At 42.7% G+C, this 25,131-nt stretch overlaps 1 protein-coding gene across 1 annotated transcript in view; it reads right to left on the reverse strand.

The window, feature by feature from the left end:
- Positions 1 to 736: 736 nt before the first annotated feature.
- The window catches only part of LOC112241149 (adhesion G protein-coupled receptor B3-like), a gene marked incomplete at its 3' end in the record, with an annotated part of 86,553 nt that continues 62,158 nt past the window's right edge, over positions 737 to 25,131 (reverse strand). The window contains exons 12-13 of the mRNA XM_042315526.1: positions 23,953 to 24,061; positions 737 to 883 (exon numbers count right to left, since the gene is read on the reverse strand). Coding sequence (XP_042171460.1) covers positions 737 to 883; positions 23,953 to 24,061 — 256 coding nt within the window. The remainder of the gene's footprint in view (positions 884 to 23,952; positions 24,062 to 25,131) is intronic.

Consider the following 25,131-nt stretch of genomic DNA (forward strand, 5'->3'; position numbering starts at 1 on the left):
TATGCACCTAACAGGTTGGAAAATGCACCTAAAAAAATAGGTGCCTGAGCTTGACCAATATGTTTTTCTGAAAATCAACCATGTCCTTTTTCTGATAGAATCGTATTTGTATATATATATATATATACAGTATATACACTTTTTCCTCCATAAGTTATGATGTCCATAAGGCACAGAGTAGGAATGACTGCTGGCATTAGAAATGGAATGCTGGGTTTACAGTTGTACGCCACTAGATTCTAGAATCTTGGTCAAACTCCAGGCATTCTATTTTGATCAGTGGGGTCACATGATGGAGCAACTAAGGGGTCATTCTGGAGGAAGTAACTACACATAATCAGCCATGACTACTGGACATTTGGAAATGAACCAATTTCTTACTACACAAGTTTCAAATGCTGCTCAGAATACAGTAAAGAACATGGTTAAACAGCCTGATGAAGAGTCTCCTTATCCTGCTCCTGCTCCACCTCCTCCTCATCTTCATCATCACCACTACCACCGTATTCATCATCATCATCATCATCATCATCATCATCATCATTAGCACTACCACCATATTCATCATCATCATTAGCACTACCACCATATTCATCATCATCATCACCACTACCACCATATTCATCATCATCATCATTATCATCACCACCACTAACCACCATATACATCATATTCATCATATTCATCATATTCATCATCATCATCATCACCACCATCACCATCATGGTTGTGTTACCTGCAGACTGTGGTAGAAAGATGCCCTTGGGGATAACCACCTTGTCCTCAGAGTTCCTGGCCCAGTCCACCATGCCTTTACGGCCCTTCATAGGGAAGTTGATGTCAGTCATCACAGACAGTGCCGGGAGCCTCTGGATGCTGGCCACTGAGGGTGACAAAACAAGGGAGGGAATTAGTTCTGTTAGGTTTAGTTCATGTTGCATAAAATCTTGCAGTTTACTTATAGACAAGAAAGTTAGACAGATAACAAAACAATTACACCCAGGAAAGGAATACATGAACAATATTATATTTTACCATTTATGTTGTCCACACATTATCACAAAACATTATTCAATTCAATTCAAAGGCTTTATTGGCATGGGAAACATGTTAACATTGCCAAAGCAAGTGAGGTAGATAATATATAAAGTGAAATAAACAATGAGAAATAGAACAGTAAACTTTACACTCACAACGACATTAAAGGAATAGAGTGACGTATCCTGTATGAGTGACAGGCAAAGGAAGCTTCCTGACTTTCAAAAATCATCTATACAGGCCGAGATCTTCTCTTGATAAAACCTCAGTGCTTTCTTAGGCTGTTGTTGCTCCACAGAATATGACTTCAGCCTCCAGACACACTCTCAGTTCCCACCATGTACTTGCTAACTTGTAAATAGTGTGAAGTTAGGTTCACACACTGAGTGTCAGAAAGACAGTGCTGTAGCACAGACCTGGGTTCAAATACTATTTAATATAAGTTCAAATACTTTATATGGGTTCGTTTGAGCTTACCTGGTCTAACGAACCAATTTAAATGTCCCCAAACTGCAAACCCCACCCATCTGGCACCCCAGGCAGACTCAAGCAAAGGCTCAAAGTATTTGAAAGATTTCAATTTAGTATTTGAACTCAGGTCTGCTGGAGCATCAGTGCAATGTGAATCTCCATCACCCCATATGCTGATGGAACTCATTAACAATCAGTGCTTCATTTGAGCCGGATCCTACTTTCATGTAGGATTACATGATGACAATTACACAAAATGTCTCTATAAAAGGCCATTCTTCCTGGAGAATGACTTTATTGGTGGAGTCTGACTTGAATGGTGGAGTCTGCCTTGAATGGTGGAGTCTGACTTGAATGGTGGAGTCTGCCTTGAATGGTGGAGTCTGACTTGAATGGTGGAGTCTGACTTGAATGGTGGAGTCTGACTTAATGGTGGAGTCTGACTTTAATGGTGGAGTCTGACTTGAATGGTGGAGTCTGCCTTGAATGGTGGAGTCTGACTTGAATGGTGGAGTCTGACTTGAATGGTGGAGTCTGACTTGAATGGTGGGAGTCTGAATTTATTGGTGGGAGTCTGACTTTATTGGTGGGAGTCTGACTTTAATAGTAGAGTCTGACTTTATTGGTGGAGTCTGACTTTAATAGTGGAGTCTGACTTTAATAGTGGAGTCTGACTTTAATAGTAGAGTCTGACTTTATTGGTGGAGTCTGACTTTTGAGATGGTGGAGTCTGACTTTAATAGTGGAGTCTTGTTAATGGTGGAGTCTGACTTTAATAGTGGAGTCTGACTTTAATAGTGGAGTCTGACTAATAGTGGAGTCTGGTGGAGTCTGACTTTAATAGTAGAGTCTGACTTTAATAGTAGAGTCTGACTTTATTGGTGGAGTCTGACTTTAATAGTGACTTTAATAGTAGAGTCTGACTTTAATGGTGGAGTCTGATGTTGAGTCTGACTTTAATAGTAGAGTCTGACTTTAATAGTAGAGTCTGACTTTATAGTGGAGTCTGTGGAGTCTGACTTTAATAGTAGAGTCTGACTTAATGGTGGAGTCTGACTTTAATAGTAGAGTCTGACTTTAATAGTGGAGTCTGTAGTGGAGTCTGACTTTAATAGTGGAGTCTGACTTTAATAGTGGAGTCTGACTTTAATAGTAGAGTCTGAGTTGATAGTGGAGTCTGATTTTAATAGTGGAGTCTGACTTTAATAGTCGAGTCTGACTTTAATAGTAGAGTCTGACTTTAATGGTGGAGTCTGATGTTTTGATAGTGGAGTCTGACTTTAATAGTGGAGTCTGACTTTAATAGTGGAGTCTGACTTTAATAGTGGAGTCTGACTTTAATAGTGGAGTCTGACTGTTAATTAATAGTGGAGTCTGACTTTAATAGTGGAGTCTGTAGTAGAGTCTGACTTTAATAGTGGAGTCTGACTTTAAGTGGAGTCTGACTTTAATGGAGTAGTAGAGTCTGACTTTAATGGTGGAGTCTGATGTTAATGGTGGAGTCTGACTTTAATAGTAGAGTCTGACTTTATTGGTGGAGTCTGACTTTAATAGTGGAGTCTGACTTTAATAGTGGAGTCTGACTTTAATAGTAGAGTCTGACTTTATTGGTGGAGTCTGACTTTAATAGTAGAGTCTGACTTTAATAGTGGAGTCTGACTTTAATAGTGGAGTCTGACGTTAATAGTGGAGTCTGACTTTAATAGTGGAGTCTGACTGTAATAGTGGAGTCTGACGTTAATAGTAGAGTCTGACTTTGATAGTGGAGTCTGATTTTAATAGTGGAGTCTGACTTTAATAGTCGAGTCTGACTTTAATAGTAGAGTCTGACTTTAATAGTAGAGTCTGACTTTAATAGTAGAGTCTGACTTTAATGGTGGAGTCTGATGTTAATGGTGGAGTCTGATGTTAATGGTGGAGTCTGACTTTAATAGTGGAGTCTGACGTTAATTGTGGAGTCTGACTTTAATAGTAGAGTCTGACTTTATTGGTGGGAGTCTGACTTTAATAGTGGAGTCTGACGTTAATAGTAGAGTCTGACGTTAATGGTGGAGTCTGACTAATAGTGGAGTCTGACTTTAATAGTAGAGTCTGACTTTAATAGTAGAGTCTGACGTTAATGGTGGAGTCTGACTAATAGTAGAGTCTGACTTTAATAGTAGAGTCTGACGTTAATGGTGGAGTCTGACTTTAATAGTAGAGTCTGACTTTATTAGTAGAGTCTGACGTTAATAGTGGAGTCTGACTTTAATAGTAGAGACTCTTTATTAGTAGAGTCTGACGTTAATGGTGGAGTCTGACTAATAGTAGAGTCTGACTGAGTCTGACGTTAATGGTGGAGTCTGACTTTAATAGTAGAGTCTGACTTTAATAGTAGAGTCTGACGTTAATTGTGGAGTCTGACTTTAATAGTAGAGTCTGACTTTATTGGTGGGAGTCTGACTGTAATAGTGGAGTCTGACTTTAATAGTAGAGTCTGACGTTAATAGTGGAGTCTGACTTTAATAGTGGAGTCTGACGTTAATAGTGGAGTCTGACTTTAATAGTGGAGTCTGACTTTAATAGTGGAGTCTGACTGTAATAGTGGAGTCTGACTGTAATAGTGGAGTCTGACTTTAATAGTAGAGTCTGACTTTAATAGTAGAGTCTGACTTTATTGGTGGAGTCTGACTTTAATAGTGGAGTCTGACTTTAATAGTAGAGTCTGACTTTAATGGTGGAGTCTGACTTTAATAGTGGAGTCTGACTTTAATAGTGGAGTCTGACTGTAATAGTGGAGTCTGACGTTAATAGTGGAGTCTGACTTTAATAGTGGAGTCTGACTGTAATAGTGGAGTCTGACGTTAATAGTAGAGTCTGACTTTGATAGTGGAGTCTGATTTTAATAGTGGAGTCTGACTTTAATAGTCGAGTCTGACTTTAATAGTAGAGTCTGACTTTAATAGTAGAGTCTGACTTTAATAGTAGAGTCTGACTTTAATGGTGGAGTCTGATGTTAATGGTGGAGTCTGATGTTAATGGTGGAGTCTGACTTTAATAGTGGAGTCTGACGTTAATTGTGGAGCCTGATTTTAATAGTAGAGTCTGACTTTATTGGTGGGAGTCTGACTTTAATAGTGGAGTCTGACGTTAATAGGGAGTCTGACGTTAATGGTGGAGTCTGACTAATAGTGGAGTCTGACTTTAATAGTAGAGTCTGACTTTAATAGTAGAGTCTGACGTTAATGGTGGAGTCTGACTAATAGTAGAGTCTGACTTTAATAGTAGAGTCTGACGTTAATGGTGGAGTCTGACTAATAGTAGAGTCTGACTTTAATAGTAGAGTCTGACGTTAATGGTGGAGTCTGACTTTAATAGTAGAGTCTGACTTTATTAGTAGAGTCTGACGTCTGACTTTAATAGTAGAGACTGACTTTATTGGAGTCTGACGTTAATGGTGGAGTCTTAATAGTAGAGTCTGACTTTAATAGTAGAGTCTGACGTTAATGGTGGAGTCTGACTTTAATAGTAGAGTCTGACTTTAATAGTAGAGTCTGACGTTAATGGTGGAGTCTGACTTTTTAAGTCTATAGTAGAGTCTAGAGTCTGACTTTAATAGTAGAGTCTAGTAGAGTCTGACGTTAATGGTGGAGTCTAGAGTCTGACTTTAATAGTAGAGTCTGACTTTATTAGTAGAGTCTGACGTTAATGGTGGAGTCTGACTAATAGTAGAGTCTGACTTTAATAGTAGAGTCTGACATTAATGGTGGAGTCTGACTTTAATAGTAGAGTCTGACTTTAATAGTAGAGTCTGACGTTAATGGTGGAGTCTGACTTTAATAGTAGAGTCTGACTTTATTAGTAGAGTCTGACGTTATTGGTGGAGACCGTGTATATAAACGTCTCTGCAATGACAGCTTCTCTGCCACTCCGTTTCCAATCCACTTTCAGGCTCCAGCAATTAGGTAAGACATTGTCTCTGTCTCAAATGGCACTGATAGTGCTTTGGCTAAAAGAAGTGCAAGAAATAGGGAACAGGGTGCCATTTGGGACGCAAGACACTTTTGCCAGTGTATAAAATAATGTGTAATAGGATTACCAGTGTTTTGTTAAGATTGAGAGTTATCCTCTCTGTCTAAATCCAAATTTATCCCATACATTGTTTATTTGGCTCAAAAGCATTTCAAACCATGAAGGAAGGCATCACACCCAAACCATGTTCATTTTCATCATAAAGAATGAATACATTTCTAATCAAAATAAGATTTTTGTAATCTACTTCCATTCTACTTCATATCAAAAGCTTTCACACATGACTGTAGACTGTACAACACTCAGACATGACTGTAGACTGTACAACACTCAGACATGACTGTAGACTGTACAACACTCAGACATGACTGTATACTGTACAACACTCAGACATGACTGTATACTGTACAACACTCAGACATGACTGTAGACTGTACAACACTCAGACATGACTGTAGACTGTACAACACTCAGACATGACTGTAGACTGTACAACACTCAGACATGACTGTAGACTGTACAACACTCAGACATGACTGTAGACTGTACAACACTCAGACATGACTGTAGACTGTACAACACTCAGACATGACTGTAGACTGTACAACACTCAGACATGACTGTAGACTGTACAACACTCAGACATGACTGTAGACTGTACAACACTCAGACATGACTGTAGACTGTGCAACACTGACACACCAAAATCAAAGATCTGATTTAAAATTGACCAAAGCTGGAGAGGTAATCTATATCAACACCTACGTTATCATTACGCTGCATCTCTGCTGTCCTACAGAGCTAACGGTCCTAACCCTACACCAAGGGGTTGATGACATGGTCCTAGCCCCAGTCCTAACCCTACACCAAGGGGTTGATGACATGGTCCTAGCCCCAGTCCTAACCCTACACCAAGGGGTTGATGACATGGTCCTAGCCCCAGTCCTAACCCTACACCAAGGGGTTGATGACATGGTCCTAGCCCCAGTCCTAACCCTACACCAAGGGGTTCATGACATGGTCCTAGCCCCAGTCCTAACCCTACACCAAGGGGTTGATGACATGGTCCTAGCCCCAGTCCTAACCCTACACCAAGGGGTTGATGACATGGTCCTAGCCCCAGTCCTAACCCTACACCAAGGGGTTGATGACATGGTCCTAGCCCCAGTCCTAACCCTACACCAAGGGGTTGGTGACATGGTCCTAGCCCCAGTCCTAACCCTACACCAAGGGGTTGGTGACATGGTCCTAGCCCCAGTCCTAACCCTACACCAAGGGGTTGATGACATGGTCCTAGCCCCAGTCCTAACCCTACACCAAGGGGTTCATGACATGGTCCTAGCCCCAGTCCTAACCCTACACCAAGGGGTTGATGACATGGTCCTAGCCCCAGTCCTAACCCTACACCAAGGGGTTGATGACATGGTCCTAGCCCCAGTCCTAACCCTACACCAAGGGGTTGATGACATGGTCCTAGCCCCAGTCCTAACCCTACACCAGGGGGTTGGTGACATGGTCCTAGCCCCAGTCCTAACCCTACACCAAGGGGTTGATGACATGGTCCTAGCCCCAGTCCTAACCCTACACCAGGGGGTTGGTGACATGGTCCTAGCCCCAGTCCTAACCCTACACCAAGGGGTTGATGACATGGTCCTAGCCCCAGTCCTAACCCTACACCAAGGGGTTGATGACATGGTCCTAGCCCCAGTCCTAACCCTACACCAAGGGGTTGATGACATGGTCCTAGCCCCAGTCCTAACCCTACACCAAGGGGTTGATGACATGGTCCTAGCCCCAGTCCTAACCCTACACCAAGGGGTTGGTGACATGGTCCTAGCCCCAGTCCTAACCCTACACCAAGGGGTTGATGACATGGTCCTAGCCCCAGTCCTAACCCTACACCAAGGGGTTGATGACATGGTCCTAGCCCCAGTCCTAACCCTACACCAAGGGGTTGATGACATGGTCCTAGCCCCAGTCCTAACCCTACACCAAGGGGTTGATGACATGGTCCTAGCCCCAGTCCTAACCCTACACCAAGGGGTTGATGACATGGTCCTAGCCCCAGTCCTAACCCTACACCAAGGGGTTGATGACATGGTCCTAGCCCCAGTCCTAACCCTACACCAAGGGGTTGATGACATGGTCCTAGCCCCAGTCCTAACCCTACACCAAGGGGTTGATGACATGGTCCTAGCCCCAGTCCTAACCCTACACCAAGGGGTTGATGACATGGTCCTAGCCCCAGTCCTAACCCTACACCAAGGGGTTGATGACATGGTCCTAGCCCCAGTCCTAACCCTACACCAAGGGGTTGATGACATGGTCCTAGCCCCAGTCCTAACCCTACACCAAGGGGTTGATGACATGGTCCTAGCCCCAGTCCTAACCCTACACCAAGGGGTTGATGACATGGTCCTAGCCCCAGTCCTAACCCTACACCAAGGGGTTGATGACATGGTCCTAGCCCCAGTCCTAACCCTACACCAAGGGGTTGATGACATGGTCCTAGCCCCAGTCCTAACCCTACACCAAGGGGTTGATGACATGGTCTAGCCAGTCTGGTATTACAGTCTGATGGTACTAGCCCCAGTCCTAACCCTACACCTGGGGTTTATGACATGTATTACTAGGTCCTAACCCTACAGTCTGAAGGGGTTGATGACATGGTCCTAGCCCCAGTCCTAACCCTACACCAGGGGTTGGTGACATGGTCCTAGCCCCAGTCCTAACCCTACACCAAGGGGTTGATGACATGGTCCTAGCCCCAGTCCTAACCCTACACCAAGGGGTTGATGACATGGTCCTAGTACTAAGTCCTACCCCAGTCCTAACCCTACACCAGGGGTTGGTGACATGGTCCTAGCCCCAGTCCTAACCCTACACCAAGGGGTTGGTGACATGGTCCTAGCCCCAGTCCTAACCCTACACCAAGGGGTTGATGACATGGTCCTAGCCCCAGTCCTAACCCTACACCAAGGGGTTGTATGACAGTCCTAGCCCCAGTGGTAACCCTACACCAAGGGGTTGATGACATGGTCCTAGCCCCAGTCCTAACCCTACACCAGGGGTTGATGACATGGTCCTAGTCCCCAGTCCTAACCCTACACCAAGGGGTTGATGACACCTAGCCCCAGTCCTAACCCTACACCAAGGGGTTGATGACATGGTCCTAGCCCCAGTCCTAACCCTACACCAAGGGGTTGATTACATGGTCCTAGCCCCAGTCCTAATCCTACACCAAGGGGTTGATGACATGGTTCAACTCCCAGTCCTAAACCTACACCACGGGGTTGATGACATGGTCCTAGCCCCAGTCCTAACCCTACACCAAGGGGTTGATTACATGGTCCTAGCCCCAGTCCTAATCCTACACCAAGGGGTTGATGACATGGTTCAACTCCCAGTCCTAAACCTACACCACGGGGTTGATGACATGGTCCTAGCCCCAGTCCTAACCCTACACCAAGGGGTTGATTACATGGTCCTAGCCCCAGTCCTAACCCTACACCAAGGGATAGATTACCGTCTGGATGGAATTACAGTCTGATGCTATTACAGTCTGGTGGTACTACAGTCTGATGGTACTACAGTCTGATGGTATTACAGTCTGGTGGTATTACAGTCTGGTGGTATTACAGTCTGGTGGTATTACAGTCTGATGGTACTACAGTCGGATGGTATTACAGTCTGGTGGTATTACAGTCTGGTGGTATTACAGTCTGATGGTATTACATTTTTATGGTACTACAGCAATGTGGTACTACAGTCTGATGGTACTATAGTCTGTACTATAGTCACCGGGGGCAAACTACCTGCCCTCCAGGAAACCTACACCACCCGATGTCACAGGAAGGCCATAAAGATCATCAAGGACAACAACCAACCGAGCCACTGCCTGTTCACCCCGTTATCATCCAGAAGGCGAGGTCAGTACAGGTGCATCAAAGCTGGGACCGAGAGACTGAAAAACAGCTTCTATCTCAAGGCCATCAGACTGTTAAACAGCCACCACTAACATTGAGTGGCTGCTGCCAACACACTGACTCAACTCCAGCCACTTTAATAATGGGAATTGATGGGAATTGATGTAAAATATATCACTAGCCACTTTAAACAATGCTACTTAATATAATGTTTACATACCCTACATTATTCATCTCATATGTATACGTATATACTGTACTCTATATCATCTACTGCATCTTTATGAAATACATGTATCACTAGCCACTTTAAACTATGCCACTTTGTTTACACACTCATCTCATATGTATATACTGTACTCGATACCATCTACTGCATCTTGCCTATGCCGCTCTGTACCATCACTCATTCATATATCTTTATGTACATATTCTTTATCCCCTTACACTTGTGTGTATAAGGTAGTAGTTTTGGAATTGTTAGTTAGATTACTCGTTGGTTATTACTGCATTTTCAGAACTAGAAGCACAAGCATTTCGCTACACTCGCATTAACATTTGATAACCATGTGTATGTGACAAATAAAATTTGATTTGATTTGATTTGGTGGTACTCCAGTCTGATGGTACTATAGTCTGGTGGTACTACAGCATGGTGGTACTACAGTCTGGTGGTACTCCAGTCTGATGGTACTCCAGTCTGATGCTATTACAGTCTGGTGGTACTCCAGTCTGATGCTATTACAGTCTGGTGGTACTACAGTCTGACTGTACTGCAGCATGGTGGTATTACAGTATGATGGTACTACAGCATGGTGGTTCTACAGTCTGATGGTACTACAGCATGGTGGTTCTACAGTCTGATGGTACTACAGCATGGTGGTTCTACAGTCTGATGGTACTACAGCCTGATGGTTCTACAGTCTGATGGTACTACAGCATGGTGGTTCTACAGTCTGATTGTACTGCAGCATGGTGGTATTACAGTCTGATGGTACTACAGCATGGTGGTCAGTCTGATTGTACTACACATGGTGGCAGTCATGGTGGTACAGCATGGTGGTTTACAGTCTGATGGTACTACAGTCATGATGGTACTACAGCATGGTGGTTCTACATGGTGGTCTACAGTCTGATTGTACTGCAGCATGGTGGTATTACAGTCTGATGGTACTACAGCATGGTGGTTCTACAGTCTGATGGTACTACAGCATGGTGGTTCTACAGTCTGATGGTACTACAGCCAGATGGTACTGCTTGAGGAAACTCCTTGACTTCCCTGCCAAAGCAAATTACATCTGAATCTGGAATCATCAGTGACCAAACTGAAATTTGTGATGTTTTTAATATGCATTTTATTTCTGCTGGTTTTCTTTAGAAAGAAACATGATCCTGACCGGTCTATTGTTTCAGTCCCTCTGCCTTCAGCTGATGTGGAAAACAGTAAGCCAGTTTTTAATTTTCAAAAAGTCACAGAAGATGAGGTCTTATCTACACTATCTGCTATAGGTTCTAAAAAATCATTTGACGCTGACAAACTGGATCCATATTTACTCAAGTGTGCGGCACCTATTATTGCTGGTGTAGTGACGCATATTTTGAATCAAACATTTGTTGTAGGAAAGATTCCTAAATCTTGGAAAACAGCTTTTGTTAAACCACTCCTCAAGGGAGGCGATGGTAGTGATTTGGATAATTACCGGCCCATCTCTAAGCTCTCCTGTTTGGCTAAACTTCTAGAGTCACTGGTGAATAGGCAACTACAATCTTTTTAAACTGTTAACAATACTCTTTCTAGTAATCAATATGGCTTTAGAGCTAAACACAGTACTATTACGGCCACTGTACGTGTTGTAAATGATATTACTAATACCCTAGATAATAGAAAGTACTGTGCCGCCTAGTTCATAGATTTATCTGTCATGTACTCTATCGCTTCAACGGCTGACCAAGCATTATCACTATTGGAGACAGATTTTAGGATATTACAAGGGTATTTTACACAGCTGAGACTTGTTGCAAAGAAAACACATTTAATGATTTTTAATAGGTTCAAAAAGTTGGTTGAAAATACACTTGCACTTACGAGCATCGATGGTTTTCGAATGAATCAGGTCTCTGCATATAAATACTTAGGGATATGGTTGGATGATAAACTGTCTTTTAAAATGACGAACTTTGTTAACGGCTAAAAATCAAGCTAGGCTTCCTCTATAGAAACAGAACATGTTTGTCCTCGACAAATAGAAGAGAAATTGTGCAAAGCTACTTTTATGTCTGTTATAGATTATGGGGATATTATTTACATGCATGCTACGGCATCCATGCTTAAATCGCTGGATGCTACTTATCATTGTTCACTTAGGTTTATTACGGGTGCTAGTTACAGAACTCACCACTGTGTTTTATATCATAATGTGGGTTGGACTTCGCTGTCCGTGAGACGAGAACAACATGCTCTCGTGTTTGTCTATAAAGCACTTCTGAATAAACTACCTTCTTATTTATCATCACTCATCAATATTAGAATTAGAATTCGTAAAACCAGGTCTCAAGCATGGATTACACTTGAGGCCCATGTGGATTCCACAGAGTTGGGTATGGCTGCCTTTTCCTGTTACGCTCCTTGCCTATGGAATAGCCTGCAGACTAAACTTAAACTTGGGACTCTTTTGTCCCTCTGTTGCTCATTTTAAACATTTATTGGAGCATTTTTATTTTTGTATTCCTTGTAACTGTTTCGGGTAATGCAAGTTCTTGTGCTGTTAGTAGAATAACCTGTTAGTAGAATAACCTGTTAGTAGAATAACCTGTTAGTAGAATAACCTGTTAGTAGAATAACCTGTTACTAGAATAACCTGTTAGTAGAATAACCTGTTAGTAGAATAACCTGTTAGTAGAATAACCTGTTAGTAGAATAACCTGTTAGTAGAATAACCTGTTAGTAGAATAACCTGTTAGTAGAATAACCTGTTAGTAGAATAACCTGTTAGTAGAATAACCTGTTAGTAGAATAACCTGTTAGTAGAATAACCTGTGTGTAAATGTAATAATCTTCTGCTGTATTTTCTGTGTTATCTGTGATGGTTTTGTTTGTCTGGTGTAGTTTCTTAATCATTGTACCTAACCTGTATGTGTAAACATGTACACGCAGGGCCCAGCAGTTAAAGAGACCTTGGTCTCAGTCTGTGTTCCTTGTTGAAATAAAGGAATAACCTGTTTAGTCTAGAATAACCTGTTTCTAGAATCTGTTACTAGAATCATGGTGGTTTAGTAGAATAACCTGTTACTAGAATAACCTGTTAGTCTAGAATAACCTGTTTCTAGTCTGAATAATCCTAGAATAACCTGTTACTAGAATAACCTGTTCTAGTCTGAATAATCATGGTGGTTAGTCTGTAGAATAATCCTGTGGTTCTAACCTGTGGTACTAGAATCATGGTGGTCTACTGATGGTATACATCCTGTTAGTCTAGAATACATCTGTTCTAGTCTGTAGTAATAACCTGTTTAGTCTAGTAATAACATGGTGGTTCTAAATGGTAATAATCTGGTGGTTCTACAGTCTGATGGTACTACATCTGTGGTTCTCAGTCTGATGGTTTTGTGGTTTGTCTGGTGTAGTTTCTTACATCATGGTGGTTCTAACCTGTATGTGGTAAACATGTACTACGCATGGGGCCCAGTCATGGTTAAAGGACCTTGGTCTCAGTCTGTGTTCCTTGTTGAAATAAAGGCATAATACATCATGGTGGTTCTACAGTCTGATGGTACTACATCATGGTGGTTCTACTACATCATGGTGGTTCTAGTCTGATGGTACTACATCATGGTGGTTCTACAGTCTGATGGTACTACATCATGGTGGTTCTACAGTCTGATGGTACTACATCATGGTGGTTCTACAGTCTGATGGTACTACATCTGATGGTACTACATCATGGTGGTTCTACAGTCTGATGGTACTACATCATGGTGGTTCTACAGTCTGATGGTACTACATCATGGTGGTTCTACAGTCTGATGGTACTACATCATGGTGGTTCTACAGTCTGATGGTACAGTCTGATGGTGGTGGTTCTACATCATGGTGGTTCTACAGTCTGATGGTACTACATCATGGTGGTTCTACAGTCTGATGGTACTACATCATGGTGGTTCTACAGTCTGATGGTACTACATCATGGTGGTTCTACAGTCTGATGGTACTACATCATGGTGGTTCTACAGTCTGATGGTACTACATCATGGTGGTTCTACAGTCTGATGGTACTACATCATGGTGGTTCTACAGTCTGATGGTACTACATCATGGTGGTTCTACAGTCTGATGGTACTACATCATGGTGGTTCTACAGTCTGATGGTACTACATCATGGTGGTTCTACAGTCTGATGGTACTACATCATGGTGGTTCTACAGTCTGATGGTACTACATCATGGTGGTTCTACAGTCTGATGGTACTACATCATGGTGGTTCTCAGTCTGATGGTACATCATGGTGGTTCTACAGTCTGATGGTATGGTGGTTCTACAGTCTGACATCATGGTGGTTCTACAGTCTGATGGTACTACATCATGGTGGTTCTACAGTCTGATGGTACTACATCATGGTGGTTCTACAGTCTGATGGTACTACATCATGGTGGTTCTACAGTCTGATGGTACTACATCATGGTGGTTCTACAGTCTGATGGTACTACATCATGGTGGTTCTACAGTCTGATGGTACTACATCATGGTGGTTCTACAGTCTGATGGTACTACATCATGGTGGTTCTACAGTCTGATGGTACTACATCATGGTGGTTCTACAGTCTGATGGTACTACATCATGGTGGTTCTACAGTCTGATGGTACTACATCATGGTGGTTCTACAGTCTGATGGTACTACAGCATGGTGGTTCTACAGTCTGATGGTACTACAGCATGGTGGTTCTACAGTCTGATGGTGCTACAGCATGGTGGTTCTACAGTCTGATGGTACTACATCATGGTGGTTCTACAGTCTGATGGTACTACATCATGGTGGTTCTACAGTCTGATGGTACTACATCTTGGTGGTTCTACAGTCTGATGGTACTACATCATGGTGGTTCTACAGTCTGATGGTACTACATCATGGTGGTTCTACAGTCTGGGGAAGATGGGGCTAAGCCTGCAGAGCACCATTGTTCCTTGTCTCTCTAATGTAATTGGAAGTTTGGCAAAACTCCACGGACTGTAGGAGTGTGTTAGTGTGTGACAGTGTGGAAGGGAGGAGAGCGAGAGAGAGAGAGAGAGAGAGAGAGAAAAGAGAGAGAGAGAGAGACAGAGAGAGAATGTGTGAGTATGTGTCTGTGTGTCAGCAGTATCATCAGAGCGACAGCAGGCATGGAATCACAGAGCACCATGGGACATGCCAGTCACAGAGAGTGGAGGTTCAGAGCACCAGATGCTGAGTGAAGCCACAATGGGGTGACAGTATTAGTCACAGGTCGCATTGAGAGACACACACACACACACCGTGGTGGCGTGGCAGCTTTAGACTAGGTCCCATTGTGAGTCACAGCAGGGGAGCAGAAGAAAAGGCCCTTTCAAGAAGCTACCCGGTAATAGTCTAGATAGACAGGGCTCTACACACCATGGATGGGCCAGGCAGGAAGAAATAAAGCAATCATTTTGGTCTCCAGAATGCTTCTGAGAAAAGACTAACAAATAAACTGAATTGAATATTGGTCTTTGAGAAAAACTCTCCCGTCTACCAAATGGATCCACACAAACCACTGTGCACCATCATACAGATGTAGGATCTTAATTTGTCCAGTATTGTCTCAACAAAATAATCCCGCAGCAACAGGATTTGAATGTTTAGTCCATAATGCCACAGGTGTTAAGCAATTCGCTGGCCAAAAGTAAGATACATAAAAAGTGTGATACTGTTAATATAACTGTCAGGCCCTAATATGTTTCACCTGTCTTTGTGATGGTCTCCACCCCCCCCAGGTGTTGCCCATCTTCCCCATTATCCCCTGTGTATTTATACCTGTGTTCTCTGTTTGTCTGTTGCCAGTTTGTCTTGTTTGTCAAGTCAACAAGCGTTTTGTCTCAGCGCCTGCTTTTCCCCAGTTTCTCTTTTTCTCGCCCTCCTGCTTTTGACCCTTGCCTGCCATGACTCTGAGCCCGCCTGCCTGACCACTCTGCCTGCCCCTGACCCTGAGCCTTCCTACCGATCTGTACATTTGCCCCTACTCTGAATTACAGACCTCTGACCTGACCCTGAGTCTGCCTGCCGTCCTGTACCTTTGCCCCACTACTCTGGATTATCTACCCCTGCCTGCCTTGACCTGTCGTTTGTCTGCCCCTGTGGCTGTAATAAACATTGTTACTAACACAGTCTGCATTTGGATCTTACCTGAAACGTGATAATAAATGTGTGTCAGTGTGGGTAGACAGTAAATGTATGTAAATCACAAAGCATTTCCTGCGATCGGGGCGGCAGGGTAGCCTAGTGGTTAAAGTGTTGGACTAGTAACTGGAAGGTTGGAAGTTCAAACCCCTGAGCTGACAAGGTACAAATCTGTCGTTCTGCCCCTGAACAGGCAGTTAACCCACTGTTCCTAGGCCGTCATTGAAAATAAGAATTTGTTCTTAACTGAGTTGCCTAGTTAAATAAAGGTAATAAATGAAGATCCTACATCTGTAGGTGAATACCATAGATAGGTTACATTGTCATCTGGTGACATAAAGGTAGAAGACAAGAGTCAGTGAATGTACTACGTTAACTTCCACATCATCATTCTTGACAATAATTGTTCTGCATCAAAGTATTGTGCTTCTGGTAAGATGTGCTTGTTTTACACATCTCAAGTTACAGATGCAGCACATGTTCAGTTTGTGAGGGAAAGGAAATCTACCCAGTGAAGTTGAGAGCTTTTTGCAATCAAGGTTATTTGACTAAAAGAGGGAGAGGGCAGAGGATGGGTGTGTGGTGACAGCAGAGTATTTATCCCTGTGTCAGGAGGCTGCTATAAATTACATCTGAAAATGATGCATCTATACCTTATCCAGCCAGATTCATGCTTGCTTGGCTCACCACTTGGCTAACACCGGCAGTGTATCAGCAACACTATGGCTACGTCCCAAAAGGCACCCTATTCCTTATGTAGTGCACAACTATTGACCAGGGCCTCATAGGGCTCTGGCCAAAAGAAGTGCACTGTATAGGGTGCCGTTTGGGAGGCAGAATACTTCTCATTTCTTTAATCAAAGTGAACTAGTCAACAACAAGCGGCTGTGTTGTGATTCGCTCCAATAAATATAATGTTGGTGCCAAGACAGAGCGATGTCCAAATCAATATTTCTTGTTGGTTTTATTTGGTTGTTGTTTTCACCAGGACTCAGGAGGAAGAATATTTTGTGACTCGACTGAAACAGTTGATGCGATTATTTGGCTTGTGGGTGTGGCTGTAGTGCTTTTCAATTTGACCAATCGTATATTTACTAATATCTGCACAATGTGGCAGAGGGAGACTATTCTATTTTATAACAGCAGTCATGAATAAGCCCTAATTGATGCTTATACATGTTATCATAAATGTTAAACATGCTTATGAATTAAAAATGGAGTTAGTAATATATTCGTGCCAAATTAGACTGTGTAAAATAACTGACAAGAACAGCACAAAATACCCTTCTTTGAATCCTGAATGGGTTCCAGAGAAGAGGAGAATGCCTTCCATTAGCATAGCCTGAATCCCAATCAGAGAAGAGGCTAATGCCTTCCATTAGCATAGCCTGCGTCCCAATCAGAGAAGAGGCTAATGCCTTCCATTAGCATAGCCTGCATCTCAATCAGAGAAGAGGCTAATGCCTGCTACTAGCATAGCCTGCATCCTTAATCAGAGAAGAGGCTAATGCCTTCCATTAGCATAGCCTGCATCCTTAATCAGAGAAGAGGCTAATGCCTCCATTAGCATAGCCTGCATCCCAATCAGAGAAGAGGCTAATGCCTTCCATTAGCATAGCCTGCATCCCAATCAGAGAAGAGGCTAATGCCTTCCATTAGCATAGCCTGCATCCTCAATCAGAGAAGAGGCTAATGCCTTCCATTAGCATAGCCTGCATCTCAATCAGAGAAGAGGCTAATGCCTGCTACTAGCATAGCCTGCATCCTTAATCAGAGAAGAGGCTAATACCTCCATTAGCATTGCCTGCATCCCAATCAGAGAAGAGGCGAATGCCTTCCATTAGCATAGCCTGCATCCCAATCAGAGAAGAGGCTAATGCCTTCCATTAGCATAGCCTGCATCCCTTAATCAGAGAAGAGGCTAATGCCTTCCATTAGCATAGCCTGCATCTCAATCAGAGAAGAGGCTAATGCCTGCTACTAGCATAGCCTGCATCCTTAATCAGAGAAGAGGCTAATGCCTTCCATTAGCATAGCCTGCATCCTTAATCAGAGAAGAGGCTAATACCTCCATTAGCATTGCCTGCATCCCAATCAGAGAAGAGGCGAATGCCTTCCATTAGCATAGCCTGCATCCCAATCAGAGAAGAGGCTAATGCCTTCCATTAGCATAGCCTGCATCCTTAATCAGAGAAGAGGCTAATGCCTTCCATTAGCATAGCCTGCATCCCAATCAGAGAAGAGGCTAATGCCTGCTATTAGCATAGCCTGCATCCCAATCAGAGAAGAGGCCAATGCCTGCTAATGCCTTCCAGGCTAGCATTAGCCTGCATCCTTAATCAGAGAAGAGGCTAATACCTCCATTAGCATTGCCTGCATCCCATAATCAGAGAAGAGGTTTTAATGCCTTCCATTAGCATAGCCTGCATCCCAATCAGAGAAGAGGCTAATGCCTTCCATTAGCATAGCCTGCATCCCAATCAGAGAAGAGGCTAATGCTAATGCCTGCATCCCAATTAATGCCTGCCATTAGTATAGCCTGCATCCGCAATCAGAGAAGCTGATACATCCCATTAGCATCCCAGCCTGTATCCTAGCCTGCATCCCAATCAGAGAAGAGGCTAATGCCTGCCATTAGCATAGCCTGCATCCCAATCAGAGAAGAGGCTAATGCCTTCCATTAGTATAGCCTGCATCCCAATTAGAGAAGAGGCTGATGCCTGCCATAAGTGTAGCCTGCATCCCAATCAGAGAAGAGACTAATGCCTTCCATTAGTGCTAGCCTGCATCCCAATTAGAGAAGAGGCTGATGCCTGCCATTAGTGTAGCCTGCATCCCAATCAGAGAAGAGACTAATGCCTTTCATTAGCATAGCCTGCAACCCAATCAGAAAAGAGGCTAATGCCTGCCATTAGTGTAGTCTGCATCCCAAATGGCCCCCGATTCATTATATAGTGCACTTCTTATGACCAGAGCTCCATAAAGGGAAAGTGTACTATTTAGTATGCAGCCAGAGGCATTTCAACCCTCTTTGGACATGTCCCTTCATTCACCTAGTGGAGAGGAGATTATAATGTGTTATAATGGTCTCTTAATGAATGCTACGTTGCATCGTTTGTGGGGAATATGTTCTGTGTCTCCCGAATACATAATTAGACCAGTATATAACCTGACTATTTGTCTTTTTTTCACCAAACATTTAACTTCAAACCAAGGACATGGAAACAGGTTTTGTTGATTCCACATTGACTTCAAGTTTAGTTGACAACTCAACCAAATGTAAATCAAAACTAGACGTTGAAATAACATCTGTTCCCAGTGGGTGTGTCTACAGTGTAATAATGGGGTTGTATGTTAGTCACATTGTAAATGACGTCTGTTCCCAGTGGGTGTGTCTACAGTGTAATAATGGGGTTATATGTTAGTCACATTGTAAATGACGTCTGTTCCCAGTGGGTGTGTCTACAGTGTAATAATGGGGTTGTATGTTAGTCACATTGTAAATGACGTCTGTTCCCAGTGGGTGTGTCTACAGTGTAATAATGGGGTTATATGTTAGTCACATTGTAAATGACGTCTGTTAATAATGGGGTTATATGTTAGTCACATTGTAAATGACGTCTGTTCCCAGTGGGTGTGTCAGTGGGTGTTCCCAGTGGGTGTGTCTACAGTGTAATAATGGGGTTATATGTTAGTCACATTGTAAATGACGTCTGTTCCCAGTGGGTGTGTCTACAGTGTAATAATGGGGTTATATGTTAGTCACATTGTAAATGACGTCTGTTCCCAGTGGGTGTGTCTACAGTGTAATAATGGGGTTATATGTTAGTCACATTGTAAATGACGTCTGTTCCCAGTGGGTGTGTCTACAGTGTAATAATGGGGTTGTATGTTAGTCACATTGTAAATGACGTCTGTTCCCAGTGGGTGTGTACAGTGTCTACAGTCTACAGTGTAATAATGGGTGTGTCTACAGTGTAATAATATGTTAGTCACATTGTAAATGACGTCTGTTCCCAGTGGGTGTGTCTACAGTGTAATAATGGGGTTAAATATGTTAGTCACATTGTAAATGTAAACGTCTGTTCCCAGTGGGTGTGTCTACAGTGTAATAATGGGGTTATATGTTAGTCACATTGTAAATGATGTCTGTTCCCAGTGGGTGTGTCTACAGTGTAATAATGGGGTTGTATGTAATGGGGTTGTATGTAAATAGTCACATTGTAAATGACGTCTGTTCCCACGTCACATTGTAAATGACGTCTGTCTGTTCTGTTCCCAGTGGGTGTGTCTACAGTGTAATAATGGGGTTATATGTTAGTCACATTGTAAATGACGTCTGTTCCCTGTTCCCATTGTAAATGGTCTGTTGTGGGTGTGTCTACAGTGTAATAATGGGGTTATATGTTAGTCACATTGTAAATGACGTCTGTTCCCAGTGGGTGTGTCTACAGTGTAATAATGGGGTTATATGTTAGTCACATTGTAAATGACGTCTGTTCCCTGTCTACAGTGTAATAATGGGGTTGTATGTTAGTCACATTGTAAATGACGTCTGTTCCCAGTGGGTGTGTCTACAGTGTCACAATATGATGTCTGTTCCCAGTGGGTGGTCTACAGTGTAATAATATGTTAGTCACATTGTAAATGACGTCTGTTCCCAGTGGGTGTGTCTACAGTGTAATAATGGGGTTGTATGTTAGTCACATTGTAAATGACGTCTGTTCCCAGTGGGTGTGTCTACAGTGTAATAATGGGGTTATAAGTTAGTCACATTGTAAATGACGTCTGTTCCCAGTGGGTGTGTCTACAGTGTAATAATGGGGTTATAAGTTAGTCACATTGTAAATGACGTCTGTTCCCAGTGGGTGCGTCTACAGTGTAATAATGGGGTTGTATGTTAGTCACATTGTAAAGTCTGGTAAATAATAAATCACACCTGGGTTTAAATACTATTTGAAATCTTTCAAATGAAAACAGCGTTTGCTAAGCTGGGCTGGAGTGCCAAATGGGCGGGGTTTGTACTTGTGTGACTATTGTCCTGGCTCCATTGCAACAGATGAGTTCAATCAAGCCCAGCAAAGTGTTTGAATTGGTTTCAAATAGTATTGGTACACAGCTCTGGATGAATGTCTCCACAAGAGGTGCCTAAACCGCCGCAATACAGAAGTGTATTAATTTGCATGAATAAATAATGATCATAGTTCTATTCTTCCTTCCAGACAGGAAGGTAGTGTAGGTTTGTGGTTGACTGGGAAATGAAATACCACTGAGACTGCTGCTACATTATTCAACAAGATGTAAGCAATCTGTGTAGTGTGTGTCGCTCTCTTACTCTCTCTCTCTCTCTCTCTCTCCCTCTCTCTCTCTCTCTCTGTCTGTGTGTGTATGTGTATGTATGTGTGTGTAGTGTATTGTGGTAGCACTGCAGCCTGAAAGTAAGGATTAAAGAAGCAGTAACCAAGGAGTGGTCAGGACCGAGGACAGCGGTCAGGACTGAGGACAGCGGTCAGGACCGAGGACAGCGGTCAGGACCGAGGACAGCGGTCAGGATCAAGGACAGCGGTCAGGATCAAAGACATTGGTCAGGTCCAAGGACAGAGGTCAGGGCCGAGGACAGCGGTCAGGACCGAGGACCGCGGTGAGGACCGAGGACAGCAGTCAGGACCGAGGACAGCAGTCAGGACCGAGGACAGCGGTCAGGACCGAGGAACATAGGAGTTAGTTAGTTTCCTCTTTTAGGTGTACTTTGTGGTCCTGGCAAAATGTATGGCAGAAGATGTTAATCAAAACAACTGTTGGTTTTCTTCCACTTGGAAGCAGAGTGAAGGAGATGACTGTAATATCTCTGACATCTCCTACGTCAACAACAGTCAGAGATGGCTATATATCCGTTCATTCTGTCTATCTGCTTCATTATCCATTAGCAACTCAGTATTATTTTAACCAGAAGACACTGAAAGTGAAATCCATCGGTCTATTCACGTAACAGACAGTTTGTTCTTTCAGCTTTTACAACATTGTATGAAGAGAAAGTATTTATGTCAGGGATAGACTCTGTGATACGAATGTCTTTCTGTTTCTGTCAGGGAAAGACGTATTTAAGATAAAAGTAGCATGAAAGTGGGTGAGATTTTAAAGGAATGCTTGGCTTCTTCCACATAAGGTCTGTGTCCCAAATGGCAGCCTATTTTCTATACAAGTTACTACATTTGACCAGAGCCCAATGGGATACCCTATGGGCCCTGGTAAAAAGTAGTGCACTACACAGGGAATAGGGTGCCACTCAGGACACGCACAAGGTCATCTGAGACGCACTTAGGAGGAACCATAATTAAGAGACCATTTTCTCTCATCACAAAGAGTCTCTGGTGAGGTTATGATTCATCCTGACGTTCTAGGGCCCACTTTTTCTTCACGTTTCAAGTGTATGCGTCCCAAATGGCACCCTATTCTCTAAATAGTGCACTACTTTTGAACAGGGCTCATAGGGCTCTAGTCAAAAGTAATGCAGTATGTAAGGAATAGGGTAGGGAATAGGTTACCATTTGGGACACAGTCCTTCTAACATGAGTATCATTAGGATCTACAGGTATGTGTAATTATATGTGACCTTGGCTTTGGTTGACGGAAGTGCTGTGTGTTTACGATGACTTGATTTAAAACATGAGAACCCATCAAGGTTTTATCAAGTGTGGTATGTGGAGAGGTATCTGAGGAACTCCAATGGAGATGTTTTGTATTGTGCATTTGTTTATATCCTGCTGCTGAAATAATTACAGTTTCTTTAAACGTGACTCACAACCCCACAGAAATGCAAAATATATAGGTTACAAAATGAATGGGATGCCATTGCAACCAATAGCATCCAAATATGCTGAGAATCTCCATTCCAACTTCCCTCTGAGATCTGACAGTGCTGTGTGTAGCCGAACAATCCACACTGTTTCTATTGGAATACAGGACCTAGATCTGTGTTAGGAGGGTTCTATCCACACGGTTTCTATTGGAATACTGGACCTAGATCTGTGTTAGGAGGGTTCTATCCACACGGTTTCTATTGGAATACTGAACCTAGATCTGTGTTAGGAGGGTTCTATCCACACGGTTTCTATTGGAATACTGAACCTAGATCTGTGTTAGGAGGGTTCTATCCACACGGTTTCTATTGGAATACTGGACCTAGATCTGTGTTAGGAGGGTTCTATTGGAATACTGGACCTCAATCTGTGTTAGGAGGGTTCTACCCACACGGTTTCTATTGGAATACTGGACCTCAATCTGTGTTAGGAGGGTTCTATTAACACGGTTTCTATTGGAATACTGGACCTAGATCTGTGTTAGGAGGGTTCTATCAACACGGTTTCTATTGGAATACTGGACCTCAATCTGTGTTAGGAGGGTTCTATCCACACGGTTTCTATTGGAATACTGGACCTAGATCTGTGTTAGGGGGGTTCTATTGGAATACTGGATCTAGATCTGTGTTAAGAGGGTTCTATTGGAATACTGGACCTAGATCTGTGTTAGGGGGGTTCTTTTGGAATACTGGACCTAGATCTGTGTTAGGAAGGTACTATTGGAATACTGGACCTAGATCAGTTTTAGGAGGGTCCTATTGGAATACTGGACCTCAAACTGTGATAGGGGGTTCTTTTGGAATACTGGACCTAGAGATTTGAGATTCATCCTATGGTTGACTCACCCTGACCACGGTTTCTACCCACTGAAGACATGGTTGATATTGGAACATCGGATGTGAGTGTTTTCTTAGGAGTTAATCACAAGCTAGGTTTTAAATAACCATATTGATTAGTGGTTGTTTGTTAGGCTAAGCCTCCATCCCTTCCTTCCTTCCTCCCCTCCCTCCTCCCCCCCCCCTCCCCTCCATGCATAATTTATCCCAGATTACTGATGGATGGAGGGGGAATTGACATGGGGAGTCAGCAGCAGCAACATTTTGTTTATTCACACATGGACGATTGATCGTTGAACATCGATTTGATAATTGTTATTTTCACCCAGCTGGGTGGCTGGATTCTGGAGAAAAATAAGGCTGTGGGACTCCCATCCCAGGCCTGTGGGCTGTGAGAATAGATCTGTCTGTGGTTCTTACCCAAGTTCCCAGTCATCAGATAGGCGTTGTGGAAGTCCTTCATGCCCAGGCCAACGATGTGGATGAATTCCTCGATGACCTGCATCAGCTCCACTGCACCTGGATAGATCTAGAGAGACGACAACAGCATTACAGTTAACTAGTGAGAGATGAGGACAACAGTACAGTTAACTAGTGAGAGATGAGGACAACATTACAGTTAACTAGTGAGAGATGAGGACAACATCACAGTTAACTAGTTAGAGATGAGGACAACATTACAGTTAACTAGTTAGAGATGACAACAACATTACAGTTAACTAGTTAGAGATGACAACAACATTACAGTTAACTAGTTAACTTAGAGATGACAACAACATTACAGTTAACTAGTTGAGTGAGGTGAGGACAACAGTTACAGTTAACTAGTTAGAGATGAGGACAACAGTACAGTTAACTAGTGAGAGATGAGGACAACAGTACAGTTAACTAGTTAGAGACGAGGACAACATTACAGTTAACTAGTGAGAGATGACAACAACATTACAGTTAACTAGTGAGAGATGAGGACAACATTACAGTTAACTAGTGAGAGATGAGGACAACATTACAGTTAACTAGTTAGAGATGAGGACAACATTACAGTTAACTAGTTAGAGATGACAACAACATTACAGTTAACTAGTTAGAGATGACAACAACATTACAGTTAACTAGTGAGAGGTGAGGACAACATTACAGTTAACTAGTTAGAGATGACAACATTACAGTTAACTAGTTAGAGATGAGGACAACATTACAGTTAACTAGTGAGAGGTGAGGACAACATTACAGTTAACTAGTTAGAGATGACAACATTACAGTTAACTAGTTAGAGATGAGGACAACATTACAGTTAACTAGTGAGAGGTGAGGACAACAGTACAGTTAACTAGTGAGAGATGAGGACAACATTACAGTTAACTAGTTAGAGATGAGAACAACATTACAGTTAACTAGTTAGAGACGAGGACAACATTACAGTTAACTAGTGAGAGATGACAACAACATTACAGTTAACTAGTGAGAGATGAGGACAACATTACAGTTAACTAGTGAGAGATGAGGACAACATTACAGTTAACTAGTTAGAGATGAGGACAACATTACAGTTAACTAGTTAGAGATGAGGACAACATTACAGTTAACTAGTGAGAGATG

Source organism: Oncorhynchus tshawytscha, unplaced genomic scaffold (assembly GCF_018296145.1).
Source record: "Oncorhynchus tshawytscha isolate Ot180627B unplaced genomic scaffold, Otsh_v2.0 Un_contig_1559_pilon_pilon, whole genome shotgun sequence".
Taxonomy (NCBI): Eukaryota; Metazoa; Chordata; class Actinopteri; order Salmoniformes; family Salmonidae; genus Oncorhynchus; species Oncorhynchus tshawytscha.